Source organism: Colletotrichum scovillei, assembly GCF_011075155.1.
Source record: "Colletotrichum scovillei strain TJNH1 chromosome Unknown Contig00003, whole genome shotgun sequence".
NCBI lineage: Eukaryota > Fungi > Ascomycota > Sordariomycetes > Glomerellales > Glomerellaceae > Colletotrichum > Colletotrichum scovillei.
In genome coordinates this window covers 3,717,430-3,742,318 of record NW_023336261.1, presented here as the reverse complement: position 1 = coordinate 3,742,318, position 24,889 = coordinate 3,717,430, and the positions used below count along the sequence as shown (strand labels likewise).

The 24,889-nt window shown below is 53.6% G+C and overlaps 5 protein-coding genes across 5 annotated transcripts; 3 read left to right on the top strand and 2 right to left on the bottom strand.

The window, feature by feature from the left end:
- Positions 1-2,713: 2,713 nt before the first annotated feature.
- HER10_EVM0003568 (GNS1/SUR4 family protein) lies at positions 2,714-4,957 on the bottom strand. The gene is made up of 2 exons (XM_035473240.1): positions 3,606-4,957; positions 2,714-3,553 (listed from the first exon to the last, which is right to left on the bottom strand). Exons 1-2 carry the CDS (start codon positions 4,368-4,370, stop codon positions 2,894-2,896), a joined length of 1,425 nt encoding a protein of 474 aa, XP_035335847.1. The 5' UTR covers positions 4,371-4,957; the 3' UTR covers positions 2,714-2,893.
- Positions 4,958-9,761: 4,804 nt separating this feature from the next.
- On the top strand, positions 9,762-12,874 carry HER10_EVM0013144 (GMC oxidoreductase). The gene is made up of 5 exons (XM_035482511.1): positions 9,762-10,562; positions 10,643-11,726; positions 11,791-11,875; positions 11,939-12,024; positions 12,081-12,874. The coding sequence occupies exons 1-5, from the start codon at positions 10,186-10,188 to the stop codon at positions 12,750-12,752; spliced, it is 2,304 nt and encodes a 767-aa protein (XP_035336731.1). The 5' UTR covers positions 9,762-10,185; the 3' UTR covers positions 12,753-12,874.
- Positions 12,875-14,068: 1,194 nt separating this feature from the next.
- On the bottom strand, positions 14,069-16,816 carry HER10_EVM0012737 (uncharacterized protein; the record flags this gene model as incomplete). Its single annotated transcript, XM_035482123.1, has 2 exons — positions 15,030-16,816; positions 14,069-14,820 (listed from the first exon to the last, which is right to left on the bottom strand). Exons 1-2 carry the CDS (start codon positions 16,342-16,344, stop codon positions 14,069-14,071), a joined length of 2,067 nt encoding a protein of 688 aa, XP_035336695.1. The 5' UTR covers positions 16,345-16,816.
- Positions 16,817-17,366: 550 nt separating this feature from the next.
- Positions 17,367-19,263, top strand: HER10_EVM0007570 (WD40 domain-containing protein; the record flags this gene model as incomplete). Its single annotated transcript, XM_035477123.1, has 3 exons — positions 17,367-17,391; positions 17,448-18,301; positions 18,363-19,263. The coding sequence occupies 3 exons, from the start codon at positions 17,367-17,369 to the stop codon at positions 19,032-19,034; spliced, it is 1,551 nt and encodes a 516-aa protein (XP_035336230.1). The 3' UTR covers positions 19,035-19,263.
- Positions 19,264-20,792: 1,529 nt separating this feature from the next.
- Positions 20,793-21,886, top strand: HER10_EVM0004447 (uncharacterized protein; the record flags this gene model as incomplete). The annotated part of the gene is made up of 4 exons (XM_035474091.1): positions 20,793-20,855; positions 20,910-21,048; positions 21,104-21,312; positions 21,376-21,886. The coding sequence occupies 4 exons, from the start codon at positions 20,793-20,795 to the stop codon at positions 21,823-21,825; spliced, it is 861 nt and encodes a 286-aa protein (XP_035335938.1). The 3' UTR covers positions 21,826-21,886.
- Between the last annotated feature and the right edge of the window lie 3,003 nt (positions 21,887-24,889).

Sequence of the window (24,889 nt, the reverse complement as noted above, 5' to 3'; positions counted from 1 at the left end):
GTTCCTAGGTGTTGTCATATGAGTAAAGTCTGCCCTGAACTCAACCTCACACGAACCTGGCCGAGAAGTGTGATGAATTGTCTTCCTGTCGGTTTAGGCCACAACGATGGGATTCCTTAGTAATGCTTTTATACGCCCCCTTCTCAAGGCTACAGCTGCTTCTGCCTGTAGTTAGTAAACGGTCATGATGTCTTTCTCTCTAGGAGTATGCTTAATACCAGTCTTGATACTTTGACTCACCGCTCAACGGTCAGATGTCGTTGACCTGTGCGGAGTAAAATCGGTCAGCGTAGGTCGTGTGCGGTGTAAGGCAGGTCGTCGGTCGTCCATAAGTGGTGGCAGTGAGCAGTCTGTTGGTTGGTAGTGGTGGTGGTGGGTGGTCATCATTCTTGAGCCGAAGGTAGCCTAGCGTTCTGCATCGAATCGAACGTCGGACCTCGACGGGTCGCTTCCTCTGGTGATCTTGTTGTCTCTTTTCTTGCCCGTCTGACTGCTCACAGTTTCACTTTCCCATTCAATTCATTTTGTTTCAAGTTTTTCACGTGGTGATGTGCTGCTGATATTTTGATGTCTCCTTCCCCGCGAGATTCATTTGTATTTGCGAGCTGGGTTGAGAGAGTGTGTCCCCGGATAGGCTAAGCCTGACTTGAGAGCTTCAGCAGCAGGTGAGGAAATGCAAGATGCAAGGCCCAGATTCTTAGCTAGGAGAGGCGGTCACGGTGAGCAAGAAGAAGATGAGGTGAGGCCAAACACGCACACCTATAGTACGGTAGCCTCCGCGCCTGCTGCGGTTCGATTTAGCTTGAGGGGGAGCTTAGGGACAGAAGAGACTAGGCGAGAGGCTAAGCTCCTGAGTGCCTAGGAGCTTGGATCAACGACGAGAAGAAAGGGGGGTGTATGTATGTGTAGTACGTGTACCTAGGGTAATTCGAGTATGTGCTTTGTATGATTCATCGCCGTAAGCGTCGTTGTGATTCGTCTACCTGGATCTCGCCGCCCTCTTCTCCAATACTATCAGGTAGATGACTCTGCAGGACCGTTGTTGGCCTGGCTTGTGGCGGCAAGGAAATGATTCGAGTAAGGTTGGTTTGGCTGGTACCTTGAGAGCCTCCCACGCCATGGCCATTTTCACCGGCAACTTGTGTTTGAGGCTGCTCTTTTCAGGCGGATATGGCCAAGCTAGTAGGTTGTAAGCCATGAACCGTCTTCTGTGAGAGAGCTGTATTGCTGCGCCTTTACGACGCGGATATGAGTCAAGAAGCATGACTATTCAATCCACACAACCTGAACTAAGGAAAATTGGCCGCATACAACGCGATACAGAACATGAGGTTAGTACCTAGGTGAAGTCACACAAGGTTGGACGAAAGCAGCCGGACATCGAGAACGATCAGCAAAGGGGCTAACGAGAACCCCCCACCCCCGCGAATCCACAATCCCATGGAGATCCCAAGATAGACTTGCTTGGTTCCTTCGACTAGTTCTTCTGTCTAATTCATCCAAGGCAGTGCCTATTCTGGAAAGGCGTTATGCGCGAGTTGAAAAACGAAACGTCGTACCCTACGAGCAAGCTCTCCACTGACAAGCAGGGCGTTCGATACACCTTGCCACGGTAGACGAGTACGTTTCGAGCTTTTTGCGCCTCATCGTATTGTAAAGACCTTTTTTTTGTTTCTTCCTTTTTGTGTCTTCAGACTCCGTCTTGTAATTCGAGGTTGACCAAGCAGCATATTCACTTACCCATGCACTGCGCTTGGAACTGAATCAGGGCGCAAAGAGGGCAAACAAGAGATACATGGCTTGTAGAGAACGAGGCTTCGCGGCAATTGAGTGATGCAATCTATTATCGAGGGAGAAACTCGCTTCAGGGTTCAGTGGCGTATTCGGCTCTCTCGTATCGTAGCCGAACCCGTTCCTGGAAGACCAACGACGACTACCTGGCCCACACGCCCCAAATACCATTATTATGTGTGGCATTGGTCTAGTTGACAATCTACAGCAATCGTTGTTCCCACGCATTCATCAGCACCTTCGAGGTACCATCAAACACGCCAAATTAGCAATTCATTTGAAGCAGCTCTCATGTAGCATGACATGGTCGTACGGGTTCACTCGAAACCACTACAACTGACTCACCCATTCAGACACACCTTTCCCCCAGAAAATCCAGAGACAAGCAGCCCAGAGATCGACAAGGTGGACATGCGAGCGAATGAAAAAGAGAGAGGAGAGGCTGAACACGGCATACCAATTTTAGTACGTCTACACCCCCCTTCCTCTCGCCTCCTTCCGACCACATCGGAGTGAGCTCCGGTTTTGGCCCCCCACCGCATCCGGAAGACGACGAAAATGCGGAGAAGATGGTCCGGCTGATCGGACCCGAGAGCTCGGGTCTGTACCCCATAATTTCGCCGCCGCCGCGTCGTCACACGAGGTGGCTTTCCCCCTTTTCTCCGTTCCGGGAATGTTGTTCAATTATGCTTCTACACCCCGGATGTGGATGGAGAAAGCCTGATAAATACATTTAGGCCGGAAGTTCGACCTGACACCTCTTCGAACAAAACCGATATGCACGAAAATATTTAACATGTCAAATTTCATATTGATGATGACTATACATACTTGCACCGGATGGATGACACCCGGCTCGCCCTATTTACCCTACGCGCGAAATGCAAGACACTAGACGGTCACGACTAGATAACGAGCGCTCCGGGTGATGCAAATGCTTTACCCCAATCATGTTTTCCCAGCTCAAAACGCCGTTGAATCAAACCCAATGCCGCCTCCACGAGAAGACCTCTTTCAGGCTTCTCTTCCAGCCGTGTTCCCCCCTTACCCCTTTTCCCATTACGTCCTATATTCAGGACCGATCCATGCGTGCCAGCTTTCCCTAGTGCTTGGCCTTGCCGTTACCAGCGCGCTTGGGGCTGCCCTCGACGTTGTACGAGGCAGAACCGTTGTAGATTTCGCGGTTGACCTCGCGGGCGGCGTCCCAGCCAGCCTTCTCCGCAAGAGTAACATTGCTCTCACGACGGGCCTTGCCCTTGCCCTTGGGTGCGGCGGTGCTGCGGCGGATGTAGCTGCGGATGAAGAACATGACGAACAGGTAGGTGAGCGGTGCCAGATACAGGACGTTGAGCCAGATGGCAAAGGTCTCGCCGCTGGTGGTAACGCAGGGCTGGGTGACGAAGATGGTCTCAGCGACGAAACCGGGCTGAGGGGGGGCAGCGGCGGCGGCGGCGACGGAGACAGCGGCAGCCTCCTCGGCGACCTTGGCAGAAGCGCCGAAGACCATGTCCTTGAGAGCCTCAAAAGCGCCAGTTGCGGCAGTGGCAACGGTCTCGGCGGCAGTGCTGGTGGAAGACTGGGTGATAGCATCGGCGCCCTTCTTGGCAGTGTAGACAGTCACGGGGACGGTGTACGAAACGAAGGAGTGGGCCATGGCGTAGGTAGCTCCGACAAGGAACTGAGTGATCTGGAGAGTGGTGAGGGTTCGCTTGATGGCCATGGGGACGCGGATATTGAAAGCGGTGATGGTGTAGTAGGTGTACTAGACGACTATTAGCAACACTTCAGTTGAGCAAAATAGGCGCAAAACTTACCATCATGGCGTGGATGAAGGAGTTGACTAGGACAAACATCCAGATAGGGGCGGACATGTAGCGCATACCAGCCCACATGCACATCATGGCACCGGCGTGGTGGTAGGTCTGGAGGGTGGAGCTGAGCTTGCCCTTGGCAAGGATGATGAAGGTGTCGAGGACCTCGTAGAACTTGCTCAGGTAGAAGATCCAGCCGTAGAAGGCGAGTCCCTCGTTCCAGATTCTGCCAGTGGCCTCACGGCTGGGGCGTCCATCAAAGCCAAGAGCGTTGTTGCCGGTCAAGCTGGACCAGTAACCGACAGTCTCGTTGTAGACGGTGGCGGCACCGAAGCCTCCGTTGCCGTTGAGCTGGCAGAAGCTGTCGGCAGTGGCAGCCAGACCATTGGGGCCAAAGGGGCTCACAACGCTCCTACGCATGCCGCCGAGCATGCCCCAGAAGGTCCAAGCCGAGTAGACGGCGAGGAAGACATTGTGCAAGACGACAAAGGCGAAGAAGGGCTTGGTCTTGCTGATTCCCCAAGGCTTACGGTTGGTCGAGTTGTTGTACTTGTTCAGGAGCTTGACGGTGACGGCGTAGAGAGTGGCAATGGTGATGGGCACTCTGGGGTCAAGAGCGGCGGTGAAGATGTTGTCGGGAATCTCGACCGGAGGGGCTGCGGCGATGGACCCGGGGAAAGGTGGGGGAATGGCCATATGCGCGCCATCGGGCGGGAAGGTGAAGAGAGAGGCGGACGGGAGCTCGCCGAGCACGGTGACGCCTGCCATGGTGGGGGAGCTTAATTGACCAATTGAGTCGGGGCTTGGTTTTTTGGAAAAAAGTTGCGGTCCCGCCAATGCTGATTGCTCGGGCGTTGGGGAATTTGCTGAGTCGCGGCAATTGGAGTGACAAGCTAAAAGCAAGCTAGACACACAATGCACGCACGTTCGAAAGTCGTTCTTGACAGTAATGGCTCGGCACGAAGACTGACAGCTGTAGTGCTAACACACACACACACACACACACAGGTATTGGGTCGATGGTCGAAGAGACGGCAGTCGGTTCGATCGTCGAGCGACTGGTATGCGGTTCGGTCCGGAAGAGGTGGTGGACGAACGTGGGAGAGAAGAGAGGACAAGAAAGAGAGAGATGGAAGCTCTTTTTCTCTGAAGGACGAAAGAGAAGGCTTGAGACAGAGTCCAAGACAACGTTCCAGTCCAACGAGGGTTTGTCGAAGGAGACGAGAGTGTGCCGGGTGAGCTTGGGAGAGAAGAGGAGAATAGAGAAAGAAGAAAGAACAGCAGAGACGGCAAGGTCAATGCGAAGGGATCCTCGAGGTCTTAATATGGGGAAGGGGAAGGTTGAAATTCTGGATGAGAGAGTGTGTGACCCGTCACCCAGACAGAGAGAGGAGTGGATAATGTGCTGAGACTAAGACCAGCGGCTCCTCCCCTCCCACCTTTTCCCCTTGCCTTACCTTACGGATACCGTGCCTTGCCTTCCCCTTCGTCAACACCCCTCCACCCTGGTACACCAAGTACCAAGTATATATTCGTATGGACGGATACGTAGCTTCGGGTGAAGTGATGGATCTGGCGGGGAGTGTGTCTTGATCAGGAGTCACTCAGCAGTCAGGGAGAAAGCGGGAAAGAAGTTTGTCTCTTTTGCTCGGGCTTTAGTCATAAGCAATGCTGCTGAGGCCAAGGCGCAACGGCAAGGGAACGGATCAGATGCGAGGCGAGACGAGGTGATGCAAGTCAAGACCATACAAAAAGCGCACGCACGTCAAGTTTCTGCTTACGGATAGTTGAAAAGCACAACGGTAAGTGTCAGGTGCGGCACGACCAACGGTAACGGCAAGGCGGCTGGCTGTCTCTGCTCCAGACTGTAATGTGTAGCTAAGGTAGAGAGTCTGGTGAGTTCGGTGGAAAGATGCGGTATCTGATGTCGTGGTGTCTTGTCTTGTCTTGCGGCTTGCCTTGTCATGTCTCGTCCTGCCCACACTACCTTAGCTTCTCAATGCTATGCGACGTTGAAGCACGTACTGCTTATGTACCTCACACACACTTAACCATGCACTCTCGCGACTTGCCTTGCAAGCAACATACAAGAAGAAGTTAGGTAAAGCCTTGAGAAGATCCAGGTATCGGTGAATTCGGAAGCTCGAGATCCAACGTGCCTTCCTTCGTTCTTCCCCCCTCCTGCGTACCTTAGGAAAACATCATGTAAGGTACCTGATCTTAGGTAACCATAGGTACCTCACCAAAGTACCTGACAACAGCGGACGGAGCAAAACCCAAAAATGCCGGGAAAATGCAAGCGCACCTGGCCCTCGCCGCCTTCCTGAAGTCGCAAGTCTCTCGTGCGCGCTTGCCCGGCTTGTCGGGTGGCCGCGGGAGGTACTACTCAATGTGGAATCCACCACTGACATCTGCAGCCTTCGATTCGACACAGCAGGTCCTGCCAAGCTCCAAGAGCCACATCTTCTTTTCGTTCTTCCTCACCAGTGACCAGCTGTCTGGAGACAAAAAACCGGGGCTTACAGAGTAGGTATCCATTCGTACGTGAGTATCCCGTCTGTACCTCCACTCCTAGTATTGTGGATACTTGCTGGGTACACCAACATTGAACATTGTTGAGAGACACATGAATAACACCTTCAAGCTTGACAACGGACGAAAGGCACCGCAAAACCATCACCGGTTCACGTTAAGGCAAACGGCCTCGACCACATTGGCACTACTGGATGGATGGATGGACGGGGGTGGGTTCGGTTCGGTTCCATCTTCTTATCCAAGCTCAACTTGCTCCAAAATGACCAGAACCCTCACTTTTTGCCTCGGCTTCTTTCGACATCATCCTTGTTCCGTCCTTAAAGCCCATCCTGGCGCCCCAGGCATGGGAACATTTGCAAGATGGGCCCGAGCAACGCCAAAGATACATACAAGCTGCTAAGAACAAGGGCGGGGCCGCGGGGGTAAACCAACAGCTTGAGCCTTGAAGAAGACGACGAGTCGACAATCATTCTTGCAAATTTGCGACTGACTAGACGGCGAAATGGCAACGCCGAAATGCGTCTGCGAACGGGTTTTCACGTCCGGAGCAAATGTCCCAGAAGGGTTCAACCAATTAAGCATCGCACGTTGGACGAAGCAAAAAAGCCTTTGCGCCGCGGCGGCCTGTATCAGTACGTCTGGTCTGTACGATACTTCGCAGTCTTTCACCCACCGATTCGCGCAGTTCGTCAGGCGCTTTGAAACGGTTGAAAAGCTGCGACATGGATCTTGCTTGGGCACGTTGCCGGAACCCATTGCCCAGCCCAGAGTCCCAGACATTTGTCTTTCCGACAACGGTAATGGTGCATTGGGAGCTTTGGACACCAGCTCCAACTCTATTTCCGGGACATGGCCACGGCTTCCTCTCGCCGGCCCAATCTCGACACCTCTGTTGGCATTATCAGAGCTCGCAGTGGCACTCGTTGTCTTGCGCTCAGTCAGTGCCCTTGGGTCACGCTACGTTGAACGTTATGCGATGGCTACACAAGAGATCACCAAGAGATCAATGTTGGGCAAGGCCCGCAAGGGCAACCGACTCTGACGAACTCCCATCGGGGGCTCCGAACTCCTGAAATCCTGACGGGTGTTGGACTTGATAATCGCAAGTCTAGTAGACCAGTCTACACAACGCAATTCTCATCCTGGGGGCCTGCAGACGGGTTGTCAGGGGCCCGTGGCCATCGCCGTCCTTCTGGAAGCCCAGGCTGACCCTCCTTGCAAGTTGCCCCTGGTCCGTTGTGGGTGGTTAGTGGGGGATGCGACAGGTACTCTTAATAGTTGACACTTTGTCAGATAACGTCAGCGTGAGCTATTTGCGTTGTACACTAACGCGCATGAAGTAGTCCACGTCACGAATCATCAAGTGTCCATCCGCCGTGGAGCATGGCTACCCGACCTTCGTCCTTTTTGTTGGGGGAACGCTAAGCCCAATTCTGTCAATCTTCTCTTCATCGTATCGAAGTTTTTTTTTTTTCTTCCCTTTCTTTGATGATTTCCACTTCTCGACTACGGACGGTCTTGATGGTAAGGACCCTCTTTCTCCCGTTATCTAATCATCACGAAGTCGCTACATGACCATCATTTGACATGTGAGCGACAAGGGCCTTGATCTTCACGGTCCCCCTTGCTTCTCAAAGCGGTACGCGACCAAGATTCCGTCATTTGTCGATGATGAGATTGTCACACGAGCTCGGAGCAGACAGCCTACTCGGCCGGATTGGACAAGAGTGTATTGCTCGATGACAACAAGGCCTGCTGGTACAAATCCGTAGTACATCTTGAAGCCTCAGCTTGGAGTCTCAACTTGCACAGATATAACATAATGCGCTTGTGGTAACACTCACACGACAGTCTATTGCACACCTCTCGTGCCTCTTTGCAGTACAGTCAGTGACAGCAAAGCTGTCTCCAGTAATACATCTTCGTACTCGCGGTGGCCTACCACAGTTACAACACGGAAATCAGCCGACCAGGAAGAGCTTGCTGGCTTACGCGCCTTGTTCGCCGTCAGTCAACAATTCTTCACAGATCGACTCTCACATGCATTTTTCAAGTCGTTGTCGTTTCCTTTCCCCAACAAATTCGGCTTCAAAGGTAAACCCCGGCCCCAGCTTCCCCTTTGAACCCTCTTGGCCGCCAGACCGCCCATCGCCAGATGACACCCAGCCCCCCTTGCACGGATGGAAAGACCCGCCGCTGGACCCTGAAAAGTGTCCACGTCTGGTTTAGCCGCGGCCTGTAGCTGCAGGTCTGAGGGGGAGCCAATCTTGCATTTTGGCCACCGTACCCACCGGGCCACGTCCGCCTGTTGTCAGTGTCAGGTCGATTCGCCGCTTACAAGTCCGCTCGCCCGGGGCTCGCAGACCCCCGAAGAGGTCGACGGTGCCAAGCGGTATACCCGATGCGCCACCGGCAGTCGGACCCGGATGCCCTAGGACCGGGCTGCGCCGTTCTCTCTAGCGCCGGACCGGAAACTGGTCCCTTGGCTTATGCGTCGGCACAGCACACGGAGCCGGGTGTCTGCAAGTTGCCAGCCATGGATTGGAGCGGCCGTGCTTGAGACGGAAGAGGCGACGGGTCATCAAATACCGGGTCCGTGACGACCAGTCTGGCACCCACAAGGCATACAACATTTGCAGACATTCGATAATGGCACTGCCAGTCGTGATTCTCCGTATCAAGCTCGTGGCCCTGCCAATGAATCATTCGATCCCGATCGCATCCCAATAAACAACTTCACAACAAGGCCAGCTGAGAAACATGTGTGTTTTCTTGCCCGTTTCATTCAGTCCATGCGAGCCGAGGCTCAATGCTTCCCGGCCGAATCGCTGAGACGCATCATCGATCTGCCCCACAATCTAAGAATCTCACCCCAAGCCACGGTAACGTACGATCTGCAGCAGTCAACCCAGCATCATTCCTGTTGATGTCGCTGTGCACTTTCAAGGTGAACGGGCGGATCCGACGATCTGACCATCATCTGGGGCCATGGTGGCTGAAATATCGACAAACATAAGCTCGCGGCTGTGTCGTTTCAAGACCCAGACGCTTGGGAAGTCTGGACATGAGGCAACACGTGCAGCAACCGCGTCTCTCTTCGTTCGACAATTGGACGCCGCGTGGGGCGTCTCTTTGCTCCCATTATGGTATTGCTTCATGCAGTGGGATGCCGTGAATACCTATGGCGTCGAAAGGACCTTTGCTTTGGTAATGACTGATGAAGAAACTATCGGGTTCCGACGAGGCCCCGTTACGATCGAGCCAAAGTCCCCGTTCCCCGCATCAAGCAGCTTCTCTTGATTCCCCGTTCCCGCACTACGCCACTCGCGCCCGGGTCGAGAGGGTTACATGCGCCCAAGTGCCGCTCAGTAGCGCCCTACCCCGCCAATGCAGAGAGTAAGCTGCACATCTAAAGCTGTTGACAGCTGTGCTGGCCAGGTCCGGTGGGGGGAATCATAGGTCCGAGACTCCTCTTTGAGGGATTCTGCAACCACAAAGAAAGAGACGGTTTAGAACTAATCGTGGCGGCCAATCTTTAGCCGCAAAGCTGGCGGTTGACTGAATGTTCGACCACCCCAATAGCACACCGGATCGGGAATAGGGTCCCATCCGCCTGAGGAGACAATAATAGCGAAAGAGAGAGAAAGAGAGTCAGAGAGAGGAGATGGCTATGGAGAGATCCATTGAGATGCTTCGTCGCACAGACCCCGCATCCATGGCAAACACGAACCCCTGCAGCACCACCATGCGAGCAGCAGGGGGCTGCCAACGACGACTCGTTTTCCCGTTGCCTTCCCACACATCCTGACATCAGTCGAGCATGAGCTTCCGAGGTGCCTTTTCATCGCTCATGTGTCAATTGTGACTATAGCTAACTCCAAAGCTGCCCCTCATCCGACCTTGCGTAACCTTGTTGTGGTCATTGTTCTTCTACCACTTCTTATAGCTATTTCTACGTTGTATCGCATTGTACCACCGAACTGTTCACTTTGATTACTATTCCCATCTTTCTGTGTTTACTTACCATCACGCTTCACTACGCTTCATCATGACTACTGTGCCAAAGACCATTCCTGGCACCGCCGTCGAACTCCAGCTTCCGGCGCTGCCGACAACCGACTTTTGGAACGAGACTCAATGGACCGTTCTGATGTCCTTGCTCGAGGCGGTCCTCCCGCCCATCTCACGACCGGCGACTCTCACAGACACGACGAGCCAAATCCGAGTGTCCGATGCCGAATATGCGGCTGCGCTCCAACTCGCCCAGAACACAATGAAGAAACCGCCTTCTGAGGAAAAGTTCCAGGAGTACATGGCACACAACCCCGCAAAGGAACCCAAATTCATCGAGAGCATCACCAGGACACTTGCGGCCCTGCCTGCCGGCGCGCAACGTCAACTCGGTGGCGCAATGGGCGCTCTTGGGTAAGTGACGGGTCATGAACGCCACCACGACGCTTCACTTTCGATCTTCACCGTGAACAAAAAACTGACCAAACTGACAGCACACGCGCCGGCACGTTGTTTCTCACTGGGTACTGGACCCCAGTTCATCTTCAACCCATAGAAGTTCGTGAGCAGATTTTGAAGGCTTGGCAGACGTCTAGGCTCCCTACAATCAGAGTTCTATCAAAGTCAATATGTCTCCTGGCGCAAAAGGCCGCCGTGCAGACCAATCCGTTATTCATAGAGTTGACGGACTACACCGACATGCCGGACTTCCAGACACACGGCGAGGGCTTCGACTTCAACTTTATGCAGTTCGAGTCGGCTGGCGAGCCAGCCGTCGTAGAGACCGACGTCGTCATCGTCGGGTCGGGCTGCGGAGGAGCAGTCGTTGCCAAGGTTCTGGCCGAGGCCGGTCACAAGGTCCTCGTTGTCGACAAGTCGTACTACTACACCCCGAGTCAGCTGCCCATGTCCCAGGATGCCGGCTGCTCGTTCCTGTACGAGAACGGAGGCTTCATCACCAGCGATGACAACTCGCTCAACATGGTCGCCGGCAGCTGCTGGGGCGGCGGTGGCACCGTCAACTGGAGCGTCAGTCTGCAGACCCAAGGGTTCGTCCGTAAGGAGTGGTCTGAGCAGCGCGGGCTGCCCTTCTTCACCTCGCCCCAGTTCCAAAACTGCCTCGACAAAGTCTGCGATTTCATGGGCGTCAGTACCGACAAGGTCCGCCACAACCACCGCAACCAAGTGCTGTTGGACGGGTCCCGGAAGCTCGGATGGCACGCCGCCACGGCCCCGCAGAACACGGGCGGGATGGAGCACTACTGCGGGCAGTGCCATCTCGGCTGTGGGTCGACTGAAAAGCAGGGTCCAACCGTGAGCTGGCTGCCGGCAGCGGCAGGATCTGGAGCCAAGTTTATCGAGGGTTTCGAGGTTGAGAAGGTCACCTTTGACGAGTCCAGCGGGTCCAAGCGAGCGACGGGCGTAGTTGGAAAATGGGTATCGAGGGGAGCCAACGGCAGCACCAGCGCGCCTTTGGAGCAGCGGACCACACGACAGGTTGTTATCAAGGCCAAGAAGGTCATCATGTCGGCTGGATCAGTTTCGAGCCCCTTGGTGCTGTTGAGGAGTGGTCTGACGGTGAGTAGATCATATCATCCCTCTGTTGCGCGCTTGCTTGTCCGCTTTGCTAATGTTTCGTTAGAACCGACACCTCGGCCGCAATCTCTACGTCCATCCCTGTAACTTCGTAGGAGGCTACTGGAAGGAGGACTGCAAGCCATGGGAGGGTGAGTCACTCAAAATACATCGCGAATCCATATGTTCTGGTTGCTGACGTGAAGTGAACACAGGCGGTATCATCACGAGTTACTGCTCCTCATTCGAGGACCTCGACAAGGCCGGCCACGGTGTGAAGCTGGAGCCTACTTGCATGATTGTACGTCCTAGCTCTAAACCTTGTGAGCCAATTTGTTCATTAACACATTCACACAGCCTTATGCAATCCTGTCCAGCATGCCCTGGCACTCTGGCCTCCAGGCCAAACTCAGCGAGCTCCGCTTCCGCCACTTTGGCGCCTTCATCTCCCTCACCCGCGACCGCGACCCGGGCCGCGTGTACCCGGACCCCGTCTCCGGCCGCCCCCGCATCGACTACGTCGTCTCCGACTTTGACCGCGCAAACACCCTCGAGGGCGTCGTCGCCCTCTGCAAGATCTGCTACGTCGAGGGCGCGACGGAGATCCACGCCGGTCTGCCCGGTCTCGAGCCCTTCGTCAAGGAGGACCACGCCGAGCCTCCCTCAAAGGAGAAGGAGACTGCAGCCGCGTCATCTTCGGCCTCGGATAGCGGTGACGAAGCGATCCTCGACGGCGTCAACGATCCCAAGTTCGTTGCGTGGCTGGATAAGTTGCGCCGGGTGGGCAACGCGCCGCCCGTGGCCATCTTTTCGTCTGCGCACCAGATGGGTACGTGCCGTATGGCGCCTAACGAGGACGAGGGCGTGGTGGGACCCAAGGGTCACGTTTGGGGTACGGAGAATCTGTTTGTTGCGGATGCGAGTGTTTTCCCTAGCGCCAGCGGGGTGAATCCCATGATTACGAATATGGCGATTGCGGATTGGATTGCGATGAATGTCGGGAAGGAGATTAAATCTGAGTTTTCGTAGAGTGTGGGAAGTATTGTAGATGGAAAGGATGAGAAGGATGCGTGACGAGTGAGGGAGAGAGAGAGGGAGGGAGAATGAAGCGAGATTGTATAAAAGATGGAGCCGACACAAAGAAAGAGAGAGAGAGGTTGGCGGAGACATTTTATTGTAGCTATACCCAACTCCCATAGCAAATTGTCACATTTTGGTGTCATGGTTAATAGCATAGCAACATCCCAGCTTTTAAATGCATCAGTGAATAATGCTTCGTTCGGTGCAAGATTTACGGGCATTCAAATACAGTGGCTCCATATCAATTTAAGCTTGCTATCCTATCATCCCACGACTGAGCCTTAGTATACCTCTTCCTTTTTGAAAAAAAAAAAAGAAAAAAATGGAAGCAAGTGACGTTGGCTGATTCATCTACACCTAATCTCGGTCGAGGTGTTACCACTTACCTATATATCTTAAAACGTAGCCAACAAGAGACGTTCATGGTCAGGGTGTACTAATTTCAAGTGCAAAACCCTGGCTCTAGGATTCACTGTAAGGTATTTAACTCAAATCTAAGTCACAACACTTACTGAAGTTGGTCTTCACTGCTTCTTAGCAGGAGCATGGCAAAAGTCCTGTGAAGCCATTCACTCGCTCAGACTAGAGGAATCGATGAGTCGAAATCCAGCACACAGTGACCTTGTAAGGTGATTGCCTATTCCCAACCACTTCGTAGAGGGCGTGCTGATCCGGACCGTATTTAACAACGAATACGTTTTGAAAGCGAGTTGAGTGGTAGTGAATGGTCTATTATGAAATGTGGGTCTTGAATCTTGTCGTCCTTAAACGGGTTGTTCTTTGATGCAGGGAGAAAGGGTGCGTATGTGCTGTTGGCTCGTTTGTGAGGTACTAAGTCATCCCACTGTGACCGCCATGAGTGTTTGGGGCTGTCCTACTGTTACTGCGCACGGTTCTATCCTTTTTCAATGAGGAAGGGAACTTCGAGGTTGTCAGATATTTGGTACTTGAGGTTATAGACATTCGGGATGTCAAATTTTCAGTGAAGGGCTGCTTCTCCTCTTTCCGTTTCTTGCTTAACCCGCTTTCTGGGTACCATGTGGGGTGTCTTTGCGGTTGACTTGACTTGTGCCTCGCCCTTTAGGTTTAAGATACATGTTCTAATCCCGAATGGGATCTGGTCTGCTCTATATACAGATTCGCCATAGCGAACAACATTTTCCCCCTTCAGTCCTATGTCATTTTTGAGGACTCGGCTACCAACTTCAAGCCCATCTTACTTGACATACGAGACACTGGAAGATCTTTACACGAAGAAACAAATATTAAGGCATCTCCCACCGCCCACTCTTCCCCCCATCCTTCAAAACAACCCTCAACCCCCCAATAACCATCCCCTTATCCACAGCCTTACACATATCATACACCGTCATCGCCGCCGCCCCAGCAGCAGTCAAAGCCTCCATCTCGACCCCCGTCTTGCCCTCGCACTCGACTGTAGCCTCGACGCAAATCACCGTCTCGTCTTCAGCGTCGCTGGCCGGCTCGACCTCGACGCCGATGTGAGAGAGCAGGATCGGGTGACACAGCGGGATGATGTCGGGCGTGCGCTTGGCGGCCATGATGCCCGCGATCCGCGCCGTGCCGAGGACGTCGCCCTTTTTCATCTGGGAGGCGCGGATGAGGTTTATGGGAGACGGGGAGGAGAAGGTTATGGTACAGGCTGCTTTTGCGATGCGGGCTGTGGGGAGTTTGGCGGCGATGGAGACCATGTGGGCTGAGCCTGTGGGGGAGATGTGCGTTAAGGATGGTTTGGGGGTTTGTGAGTCATTGTATTTGTCGTTGGTGTCCTTGCTCTTCTTGTCGGAATCATCTTTGCGGCGGCGGGTGGTTGAGGAGAAGGGTCTGAGTTGAGCGTGGTGATGTGGTGTTGCGGAGAGGAGGTGGATGGGTACCACTGACACGCCTAGAGGACGGCGTGAAGGTGCCTGGGTGAGGCTGATGGGCGTGCTCATGAACACTGGCTTGGAGACATTGGTGGGAGATAACAGACGAGACGGTTGGAGCGGTTGAGAATCTAGATAAACTATTGATTCAGCCTTCCATTCATGTGCACATACATACTTATATATACGTTCCGTATAGGATCCCCTTTGGGCATCCATGCCACGCGATCATCCCCTTGGTATCCAACGCCGTCCCAATGCAAATAAACCAAGCAGGCAAACCCTTTCCTCATAACCAATGGACCAAGAGTATAGGAGAAAAGGGGCAGCGATTACCCACCTATCAAGATCATCGGCCTGTTCTTCATATGCTCCAGTTCCCCGATACCCGCATGCTTCTCCTTCTTCCTCTTGACAGCCATCCCAATGACGTCCAGGAGCTCGGCCTCGTTGAGCGCTGCGCCGAGCGGCTTCCCAGCGTCTGCCAGCCCTTGCCGGCGGTCCATCTCAATCTGCTTCATCGCCTCGAGCGCCGCCTCGTCAATGGGCTCGCCGCCGTTGGACTTTCGCAGGATATCCCGCAGCGAGACCTCGGTGTTGCCAAACAGACACACCTTGAGGTTTCCGTCGCTCGTGATGCGCAGCCGGTTGCACGTCCCGCAAAAGTTGTGCGTCATGCTCGTGATGAAGCCGATCCTGCCCGCGAACCCGGGGACGTGCCACGTCTTGCTCGTGTCGTTCTTGTGGTCCTCGACTTTGGCCAAGGTGGGATACGTCTCTCGGATGACGTCGAGCATCTCGGCGTAGCCCAACATCTTGCCCTTGTTCCACTTGTTGCCGTCAAAGGGCATGTACTCGATGAAGCGGACCTCGACGTCCTTATCGCGCGTCATCTCGACAAAGGGGCCGATCTCGGCGTCGTTGCGGCCGCGCATGACGACGCAGTTGATTTTGAACTTGATGCCCGCGCCGGCCTTGTTGAGGGCAAAGATGCGGTCGATGCTCTTCTTCACGGCGTCGAAGCCGTTGCGCCGGGTCATGATCTGGAACATGTGCGGGTCCAGGGTGTCGAGGCTCAGGTTGACGCCGGTGAGCCCTGCCTCGACCATGCTGTCGAGCTTGCGGTGGAGAGAGAGGCCGTTGGTGGTTAGGCACAGCTCCCGGAGACCGTGGGGCCGGAGGGCGCCGATCTGGTGCATGAGCGGGACGATGTCGCGGCGCACCGTGGGCTCGCCGCCCGTCAGGCGGATCTTGGTCACCCCCTGGGAGACGAAGACGGAGGAGAGCAGGACGATTTCCGGGGTGGTGAGGAGTTCCTTTGTCGGGGAGAGCGGCACGCCTTCTTCGGGCATGCAGTAAAGGCAGCGAAGGTTACAGCGTTCCGTGACGGATATGCGGAGGTAGTCATGCTGGCGGTGGAAGGTATCGGTGAGGAAGTCGGAGAAGGGTTTCGCATCCTTGACGAGACGCCGGCGGGTGGTGAGTGGTTGGTGTTGGGAGCTCGGTGTGACTTGGGCTGCAGCGGCAGCCGCATTCAAACACCTCGTCTGCGTGTGCGTGTGAGGTATGCATGTCGACTGTGATGGTCTGCATCGCTGTGATAGCTGGCCGCTGCTGCGCAAGGCAGTGCGAGGCCATGATATGCTGTGTCTCATGTCGCTCTATCTCAGTATGAGGAAGTGTGAGAGGTCGGATGAGTGAGACGAGCTCCGAGAAAAGAGGAAAGAGGAATAATCACACGCTGCTCATTCCCATGGTTGACACAACACTGACATGTGATGATGATTGTTAATGAGATGAAAGTGGAGGCTATGAAATGGATGAGAATCAGATTTGATCGAGAGTGAGGAGTGAAATTGCTTTCACGGCTATGAGATATGTGACACTGTGAGTCAGCAAAAGCGTGGCGATTACCTATTTGTGAGTGAGGTAAGCCCGTTGATAGACGACAGACAACACTTCAGCGACTACTCTGCACCTAAAGTGAGACTAAGTGAGGTGGGAAAGAGCCGCTCAGTGCCGCTGAAGGGCGTATGCACAAGCACAAGCACAGGTCACCGGGGCCGACGGAGTTGGGCGAAGGATGTCTGGACTTTGGCGGGGTTCGGCGGCGTCTGAAGTGCTGGCGAAATAGGGCAGTGGTGATTGGTTTCCGGCGTCCTTTCCCATCGTCGTCTGGCCGGCAACTTCCATGGAGCCGGAGAGAGCCCGGACACTGCAACAAGCGCTACCTGACTAAGCACTCACGGTAAGGTACCTAGGTAGATTGTGATGCTGCCCCGCGCTAGTCCAAAACAGGAATCAATGTAAACAACAAAGATGCAGACGAGCACCTTGTTTCCTTCCATTGCAACAACGGCTTTTCTTCAAGACTCCACCGCTGCCGAGACTCAGGAACGCTTGCCCAATTCATCCTCACCCAAAGACCAAAAAGAAACCCTGCTTCGTTTCGTTTCGGCAAAAACACCCGTCCCTTGCTACTTCCCCAAGCAATACTCGGTACGGAGTAGACCTCACTGACCTTGTCTCACTTTCCTAAACAAGTCAGGCTCGCCTTTTGGTAGGTATCTTACGAATACGCATCATAAGTATAGTACCTGATCAAAGTAAAGTACCGTACCTGGGCTTGATATTATTTTCGCGCCTCCCAACACACAACTCTTCAACTCCATGCATCATGCACTTTTCAAGGATCTTTAAATGTAAGGCTCTCGGCGTCCTCTCATCCATTCTCTTCCACAAGGCTTACCACCGACAGCATCGCCGCATTGCGCGTCAAGTCCCGATGGTAACCTGATCGCAACCTTGTCGCCTACCAGCGTCAGTGTACGATCTGTCGAAACCCTCGAGACTATTCATAGCGTCAAATTACCGTCCAATGTCGGTACTGCCTACGCTTTGCGATGGTCACCTTCGTCAAGACGCATTCTCGCCTGCTTCTCTGACCAGGTTCTCATCTACTCGGCTTCGGGTCCAGGCTATCGTGGCGTCATACGAAACCCTGCGACCCCTAATCTGAAGCCTACCTTTGTTCAGTTTGGCGCTTCCGATACCGAGATCTTCATGTGCTCATCCTATGGCCTCAAGTTCTCCATCTTCGACCTGGCCACTTCGAGAACCATCGAGATCAGCAACCCAAAATTCCACCAAGCTAGTGTAGCTTCTCGTGGCTTTGCACTTCGCCCCGGCTCAGGACATTTGGCCATCCTCACACGCGTCGCCGGTAAAGATATCGCTAGTGTTCACCATCCCAAGACACGACAAGTCCTTCGCTCTTGGCAGCCCGATACTGTCGATGCTCAAGGACTGGCCTGGACCCCGGACGGCCGTTGGCTCCTGATGTGGGAGTCTGCGGCTCAAGGACACAAAATCCTGTTTTACACGCCCGACGGCCACCTCTTCAAGACGTGGTCCGGACCCTCACCCTGGGCCATCGAGGAGAAGCATTACGAACTCGGCGCAGGGGTAAAGCACTGTCAAGTCAGCCCGGACGGCGCTCGCATTGCAGTGTGCGACCACACTCGCAGTGTATGCGTTCTGGAAACCAAGTCCGCTGCCGAGTCGATGAGACTCGAACATCCTGCAACCATTACTCCGAGGGATACCGTTCAGGTGGGTGACACAACCTATCTTTGCGCAATAATTTTGGCGTAGACTAACACGAGAATGCCAGATCTGGCAAGAGGAGATCGCCACGACCCAATCAGGTTCACAGCACTCCTTTTCGCGAGCGACCCAGTCCGTATCTGCTCCGGGCCGAGCGAGCAACGGCACTGTCGATACCAAGCCAGCCCGCACTTTATCCGTCTTTGATGCATCCTCCAGTCTTTTAGCTACCACCTTGGAGGACTGGCCAAGTACTGTTTGGGTTTGGGATTTGGCGTCATCTGAACTGCGCGCCGTTCTCATCTTCCACAGTCAAATTTTGGCCTTCTCCTGGCATCCAAAACAGCGCGAAGTGCTCATGGTTACGTGCGAGGGAGAAAATTACGCAGGTTTGGTGTTCGTTTGGGACCCCTTGTCCGACGGCCCGAAGACAGTTCACTTCAGAGGACAGCTACCCGATGCCAAGGTGCTGGGGAAGCCTCAAGCATCGTGGCTCGACTGGACTGGTGATTCTGCCGTTCTCCTGCTGGGAGATAGCAAGCATCATCTCATGGCATCACTTGCGGAAGCTGAGGAGTCCGGAGCCCCATGGCAAGACGCGCAGCGCAATGATTTGACAATGACCACTGGCAAGGATGAGACGCAGATGGAGGCACCTGCACTGGACGATTTCGACGATGACCTGTCCGGTCTAGACATGTCCGAAGTAGACGACACCTTCTCTTTTAAAAGGACTTGATCGATTGCAGCGCCACCACTTTGGCTCATGACGGCTGCACTAGAAGCTTCCCCGACCAACCATCCGAAGACAGGCCCCAAACCTGCGGATGTCACGCAGATCTCATTGGTTTCCCAGCTACCCGCGGCTGCGCGGTGGTGCAGCCGAGCGCGATGATGGATACAGCACCCGAACCGACTTGATGCAGAAAGTTGTGGTCATTCCCCAGCTCGAAGCATGCTGCTGCCGCAGCCACATTGCGCAAACTATCCTCATGATGAAGGACTGCCAGTGGTAAGCGTTCGCATCTCTTGCGGACAGCCGTAACATGGCTTCAAGGACAGGGCTTTAAACGATACTGTGCAAAGTTCGTCTGCTCGTCGCTCGAACTCTGGAATTTCCAGGCGCTTCCCTGGGGAAATTTTTCATCATTCTGACAGGTTGACGTGGCTTACCAGCACCGCGCTTAGTGGATATTGTCTTTCGCGGCTTCTCTCAACTGACGCCAATCTGTATCGACTACCCGCAAGCCCAGGCTTTACAATGCGTTGGAGGTGCAGGCTACGTACAGCGGCACAGCATCGTACCAACTTACTGCAGGGGTCTATGAAGGAACTTTCTCAGTCCGAGCCTGCTCCCCTCGAGTCTATCACTCCAACTTGCCATTGGCTGTAAATGATCAAGGGAAAAGGCTCAGAATGCATTCGGATTTTGATCAGCACTTTCAGCTGTTCATGGACCATCTGATAAACCGCTGGTCCCTGGTCATTGTTCCCAATGGTGTCCCTAGCTCCCTCTCCGGATCGGGACGACTTAGTCGAAAAGGGAAGCCTTTCTGGCTATCATCGAGAAAAAATTGGAGCCCTGCTCACTCGTTTCTTTGGTTTCGAAGCAACTTAAGGGAGGAATCCTGTGTATTGCCGGGCTGCAGCTTACATCGCAGCCTCCAATGACCAGGTTCACGGCACATATTTTCGGATGACTCGATAATGATAGCAGCCGTCTTGCTCAACCCAACAACAGCCAAAGAGCTTATGCGCGCGATTGGTGACTGTGCCCAAAACAAACTTGCATCAAGTCGGACCCCACATGGTGGCTGTCATTTTTACGATGCTACAAGGGAAGAGAGCTCAATGGCACGATCTAGTAGTAAATGAGCTGCATCACACCTTTTTCGTTGCGACGTTCTTTGGCGCCGCATGTACTGCGGGTATTCGGTACCAGATCGTTGCTGACCCCATACCATGTCCGGTAGACCATTCGGCCGACTCAACAGCGGATGTGTTGGTTGGCACAGGCAAGAAACCCCAAAGCGCAGCACATGGGTTCGGGTACCTAGGCCAGTATGACTACTTCCAACGGAGATGGAATGTCTGTCTGCCAAGTACCGGTTCAGACTGGGATAACCCGGAGGCAGCACTAGCAGAGATCTCCCTTCCCTCGAACTAAAGACAAGTATTTCTCTCCATTGGCCATGTTGTTCTCCGCGGTTTCTATGAGGAAACATGGAGGATGGAGAGAACTAGGCCAATATAAAAGACGAATTCCATTGTTCTCTCCTCACCACCTCAAACCATCACCTCCTTCCTTTGTTTGCCCGAATCGATTCGAGGACGGCCAAGGCTTTGTGGTTCATCACTGGATCTTGTGTCCCACGAGATCCTGGCAGTGGTTGATTCTTCGCACCGTCACACAACCACCAGTCAAAGTCAAGACGTTGGCGTCTAACGTTGGACAGAGCCCAGTGCCAGGAGTTGGGTTCCGTCGTCCCGCGTCAACATGCAACCGTACTTGGCTCGGCCCGGTCAGGAAACCGGAGTCTTTTACATACCCATAGCAAACGTTCGTGACACCGACTACACCGCAAATGAGCCGATACCCTGACAGACGAGACAGCTGCCTTTCGACACAAATTGGAGGCAATTCAAGGATTGGCTCCGCGAAGGTTGTGTGGTCGACCATGTTCAAATCTTTGGACCTAGTACGTCTGGCTGGATTAGGGTGTTGGGCCAACACAATTTCTATGGTGCCTGTGGTGGGTGTATCCGATCGGCTGGCGACGTCAAGCCATTCGCTAACACGCATTCGAGATCGCCTGAAGGAGGGCGTGTTCCACGGCAGGCGGATCATGTTCGACGATCGTAACATGTCAAACCCCATCATGATAAAGGATGTTGAGGTGAACGAGAACTCAGCATCTACACGCACGAGATCGCAGAGGTCTGAATACACAGATCCAAACTCTCAACAGACTAGCCCGTATTCGTATGATTCCTATCCAGAAGCATCGTATTCTCAGGTAAGACCATTGGCAAGACAGTGTCCCATGAAGAGAAGTTTACTGACGTTCCGTGTCCTTTAGTGGGACCAGAATAATTGTGGTTTTCGTCGAGACTACAGCACTCAACAGCCAGCCATGCGTTATGCAGACGACGGTTTTAGTACGGGCACGTACTCTACTTCCTCTGGCCAAACCGACACCACCTTCCAGGCCCTAGGTACTGCACGAAGCACTTCCGACGCACTCGGTGTGAAGGACTGGAATAGGTACAAGAGCGACTCATTTTTCATCGGCGAAGGAATCACCGGAGGACAACCACAAAAGCCAGTGTCTCGTCCAAAGAAGAGCGGCGACTCGGCAAAAAAGAAGAGATCGACCGAGAAGTCCAAAACATCAGCAACGCCCAACTCGAATAGTAATCAACCATCAGGCGATTCGTCATCTTCTCACCAATCGCAAGCATCAAAGAAACTCCCGTTGATTGCTAACGGCAGCAAGCCTCCATCAAAGTCCAAGGAGAAAAAAGGGTGATAGGAAGGCACCTTGCCACTGATTTCAACAACTGAATGCGCCTCAGATGACATATCCCCAGACGCTTGATGCGTGGTGCCTCTGTTGAGATGGAAATTTCCTGTTTTACTCTTGCCTTTACAAGAGTTTTCTTGTGCTAGCTAGGAACCCCGGACTTTCTTTCGGGTTACGATGTTTAACGAAGCAGGCATTGTGGATTTTGTCACCATCCACTTGTTGCCCGATGGAGCTCAGAAACCATCACCAATAATGTAATTGGGCAGGAATCGGATAGTTTTGGCGATTTGGTCGATTTTACCACTCCAAGTCTCCCGATTGGACCTACAAGGCAAACACGGGCGACTCGATGCATGTTGATCAAATCCCGTGATGGCTGAAACGAATCTTGAACGAACAGACGGCGTGTACGGCTCAGACGTAGCCTCGGGCCAAGCAACATCTAATGGAGCCAACGCAGTCGTTGCATCCTGCATCCTGCGCTAGGCATAGCGACTGATGAAGTTTGGGGGCTCTGGTTGGTGGGATACCGAGATTGGTGACCCGGAGTAGCGAGTGAGAAGCACGCGTCCAGATGCGGAACAGGGCTCACTACCAACAGTCAAATCTCCCGGATCAACTACCTCGCATGAGTATCAACTTAGTCGACACTCGTCCAAGATATACGAGAGAGTAGAGATGAGGCGTTATCGGCTTCTAAATTGCTGCGAAGCCCGGGTTGCGGCAGGCAATGCATCCCAAGGCGGCTGAAATGCTTGATGACATACTCATACGCCCCTCGCCCGTGAATGGACTACAGAACCTCTCGGATTTGAGCCGACGCCAGTCTAGTGGTAGTAACACGGGGCAGAGGTCTTATGCAGCCATCCGCCATGTCAAGTCCGCATCCATCGGGTACGCCGTCAAAGCGTGGAGGGGCGGGCTTGGGAGAGGGCTAACGTCTTCTACAGCCGTTAGGCCGATGAAAGCTTTTGTCTCACCTGCACGATCTATAACTACTCCTGACTCGTCCTGTGAGGCGATCTCAAATGGGAGGGCGGAAAAAGAAAGAAAAGAGAGCAAGATCACTGTGGAGGTAAAGCGACAGGCAGTGAAGTGAGCGAAGCGCTATGCATATGCCGCCCGACTCTACGTACATACGCCCGTAATATGCGGTCGCAGTCACGGAGTTGTGGATGCTTGAATCCGGCGACAACGTCCGCCTCCCCGACGACAAGTCCTCGGGCCCTCGGATAACAAAAGAGATACATTTGGGAAAGGAATGGGAGAATGACGAACTGCCAAAATCTGATTCATCGAGAATTACGATCCGTCACCTCCTTCTCCTCACCTTGGCACACCAGTGAACACCATACCGACCGAGACCGTGCCGCAGCCGCCCACTTTCCACAAACCCGCATTTGATTCACGGCAGCTCCCGGAAATGAGTAGTGGTGGTGGTGGTGGTGAATGCAGAATAGAGCCAGCAGTAGTAGAGCCAGCAGTAGGCCAGGCAGATGATCTCCTTGGCCCAAACCAGCAAACATGCACTTGCTTTTCTGCGCTACGGACCACCTGTTCATCTCGAAAACAATGCAAGAAGGGAACCCCAGCACACCATCTGTGGTCTTTTGTTGGCGTATGAAAGCCTGGTCCTAGTCATGGGGTAGCCATTTCGATGATATATGACAAGCCTCATAGGATCCGACACTCGTCCCCTCAATTTCTCTAGAACCCGGTTTCCCTCTTGTCTCTCGGATGGTCTTAAGGGACAGCCACGTCGCCAATACCCGCCGCGCGCTTGCGCATGGCTACATGCTTTGTATTCCTCCATACCGCTTCATCGGTACGGATACCAGCCTAGCCGGGGGTTCTAGCCCCTGGCCAGACCAAAGAAAGAGAATGCCACGACGGCAGCATTGACCTTACCAGACCAACACATCAAGCTTGTGGAAGGGTTCATGCAACTACCTATGTATGTCTGCCACCTCGTTGGCCTCGGCTCCGGCCACGAACCGAGCCTGATCCTGGTGATGCTGTAGCAAACATCTAGAGCATATCCGCGTTCCATTTGGTCTAGGAGACTGGGGAAATCCATGAGCACACATGTTGGCAGTGGCCCAGATCCAGCCGCGCGAATCCAGAGAAGCGGGACCATATACGTCAAACGTACACTTGGAAACGTGTTCCTCAATTCCAAATTCCCATTCACTCCTGCCAACCTTCTGTCCGCCTGCTTCCCTAAGAGATTTGGAGACGAAGTACAGAGTCGATGAGTCCCCGGTCTCATGCCGATGAAATCGATGGCACGGCACAGCTTGGAGGAGGGTGAGCGAGCGGCACGCGGTTACCTACCTGCATATACGCTGGCGCAAAAGTCTACATCTACTGCACGGTAATACGGATTACACTTCCCCTTCTGCCTGCCTCCTGCTTCCTGTCCATCTACGGTATCTCATGCAAGGGTACTCTGCTCGAAAACAGTGGCATTTATTGGGGGTCTTTTCCCAAAAGGATAGCAATGATTAGCGAAATATTGTCGGGAAATCTAGAGAAGCAAGACGAGGAATTCGATGTGCGAAGGAATCCGCTGTAGCCATAAGCCGTTTAACAAATGCCAACCACCAGGAGGAAATGCGGGTTTCGGCCGAAGCATGGTGCTTTTAACGAAACGCCACACCTTTCTTGATTCTTGATTCTAGATCCCTTTTTCTGATTCTAGACTCCTCGAGATATAGAGAAGCTGTGAAACGTGACGTGATGTCTATCCCTTCCTCACCACACACTCTCTATTCCTGCACGTAAACCACCACCACCACCATCGCCACCCTCTTTCTCGAAGAGTAAAAAGAAATACCAGCCAACTCGTTGGAGAAGGCCCCAGGCCGGATGAGAATTATCAAATCACCTAGGACTCTTCCACGCCGGATGAAAAAAGGACGGCAACCGGCAGTAGCATACTTCCTTTTCCAAACCCGTGGATATGCGAGATCCGAGTTGACGGGATACGTTTTGGATCCCTAGCCCCCCCACCCTCTCCGGCTAGCGACATTTTCCATCCGGTATTCCGTAGTTCTGACACATCGGA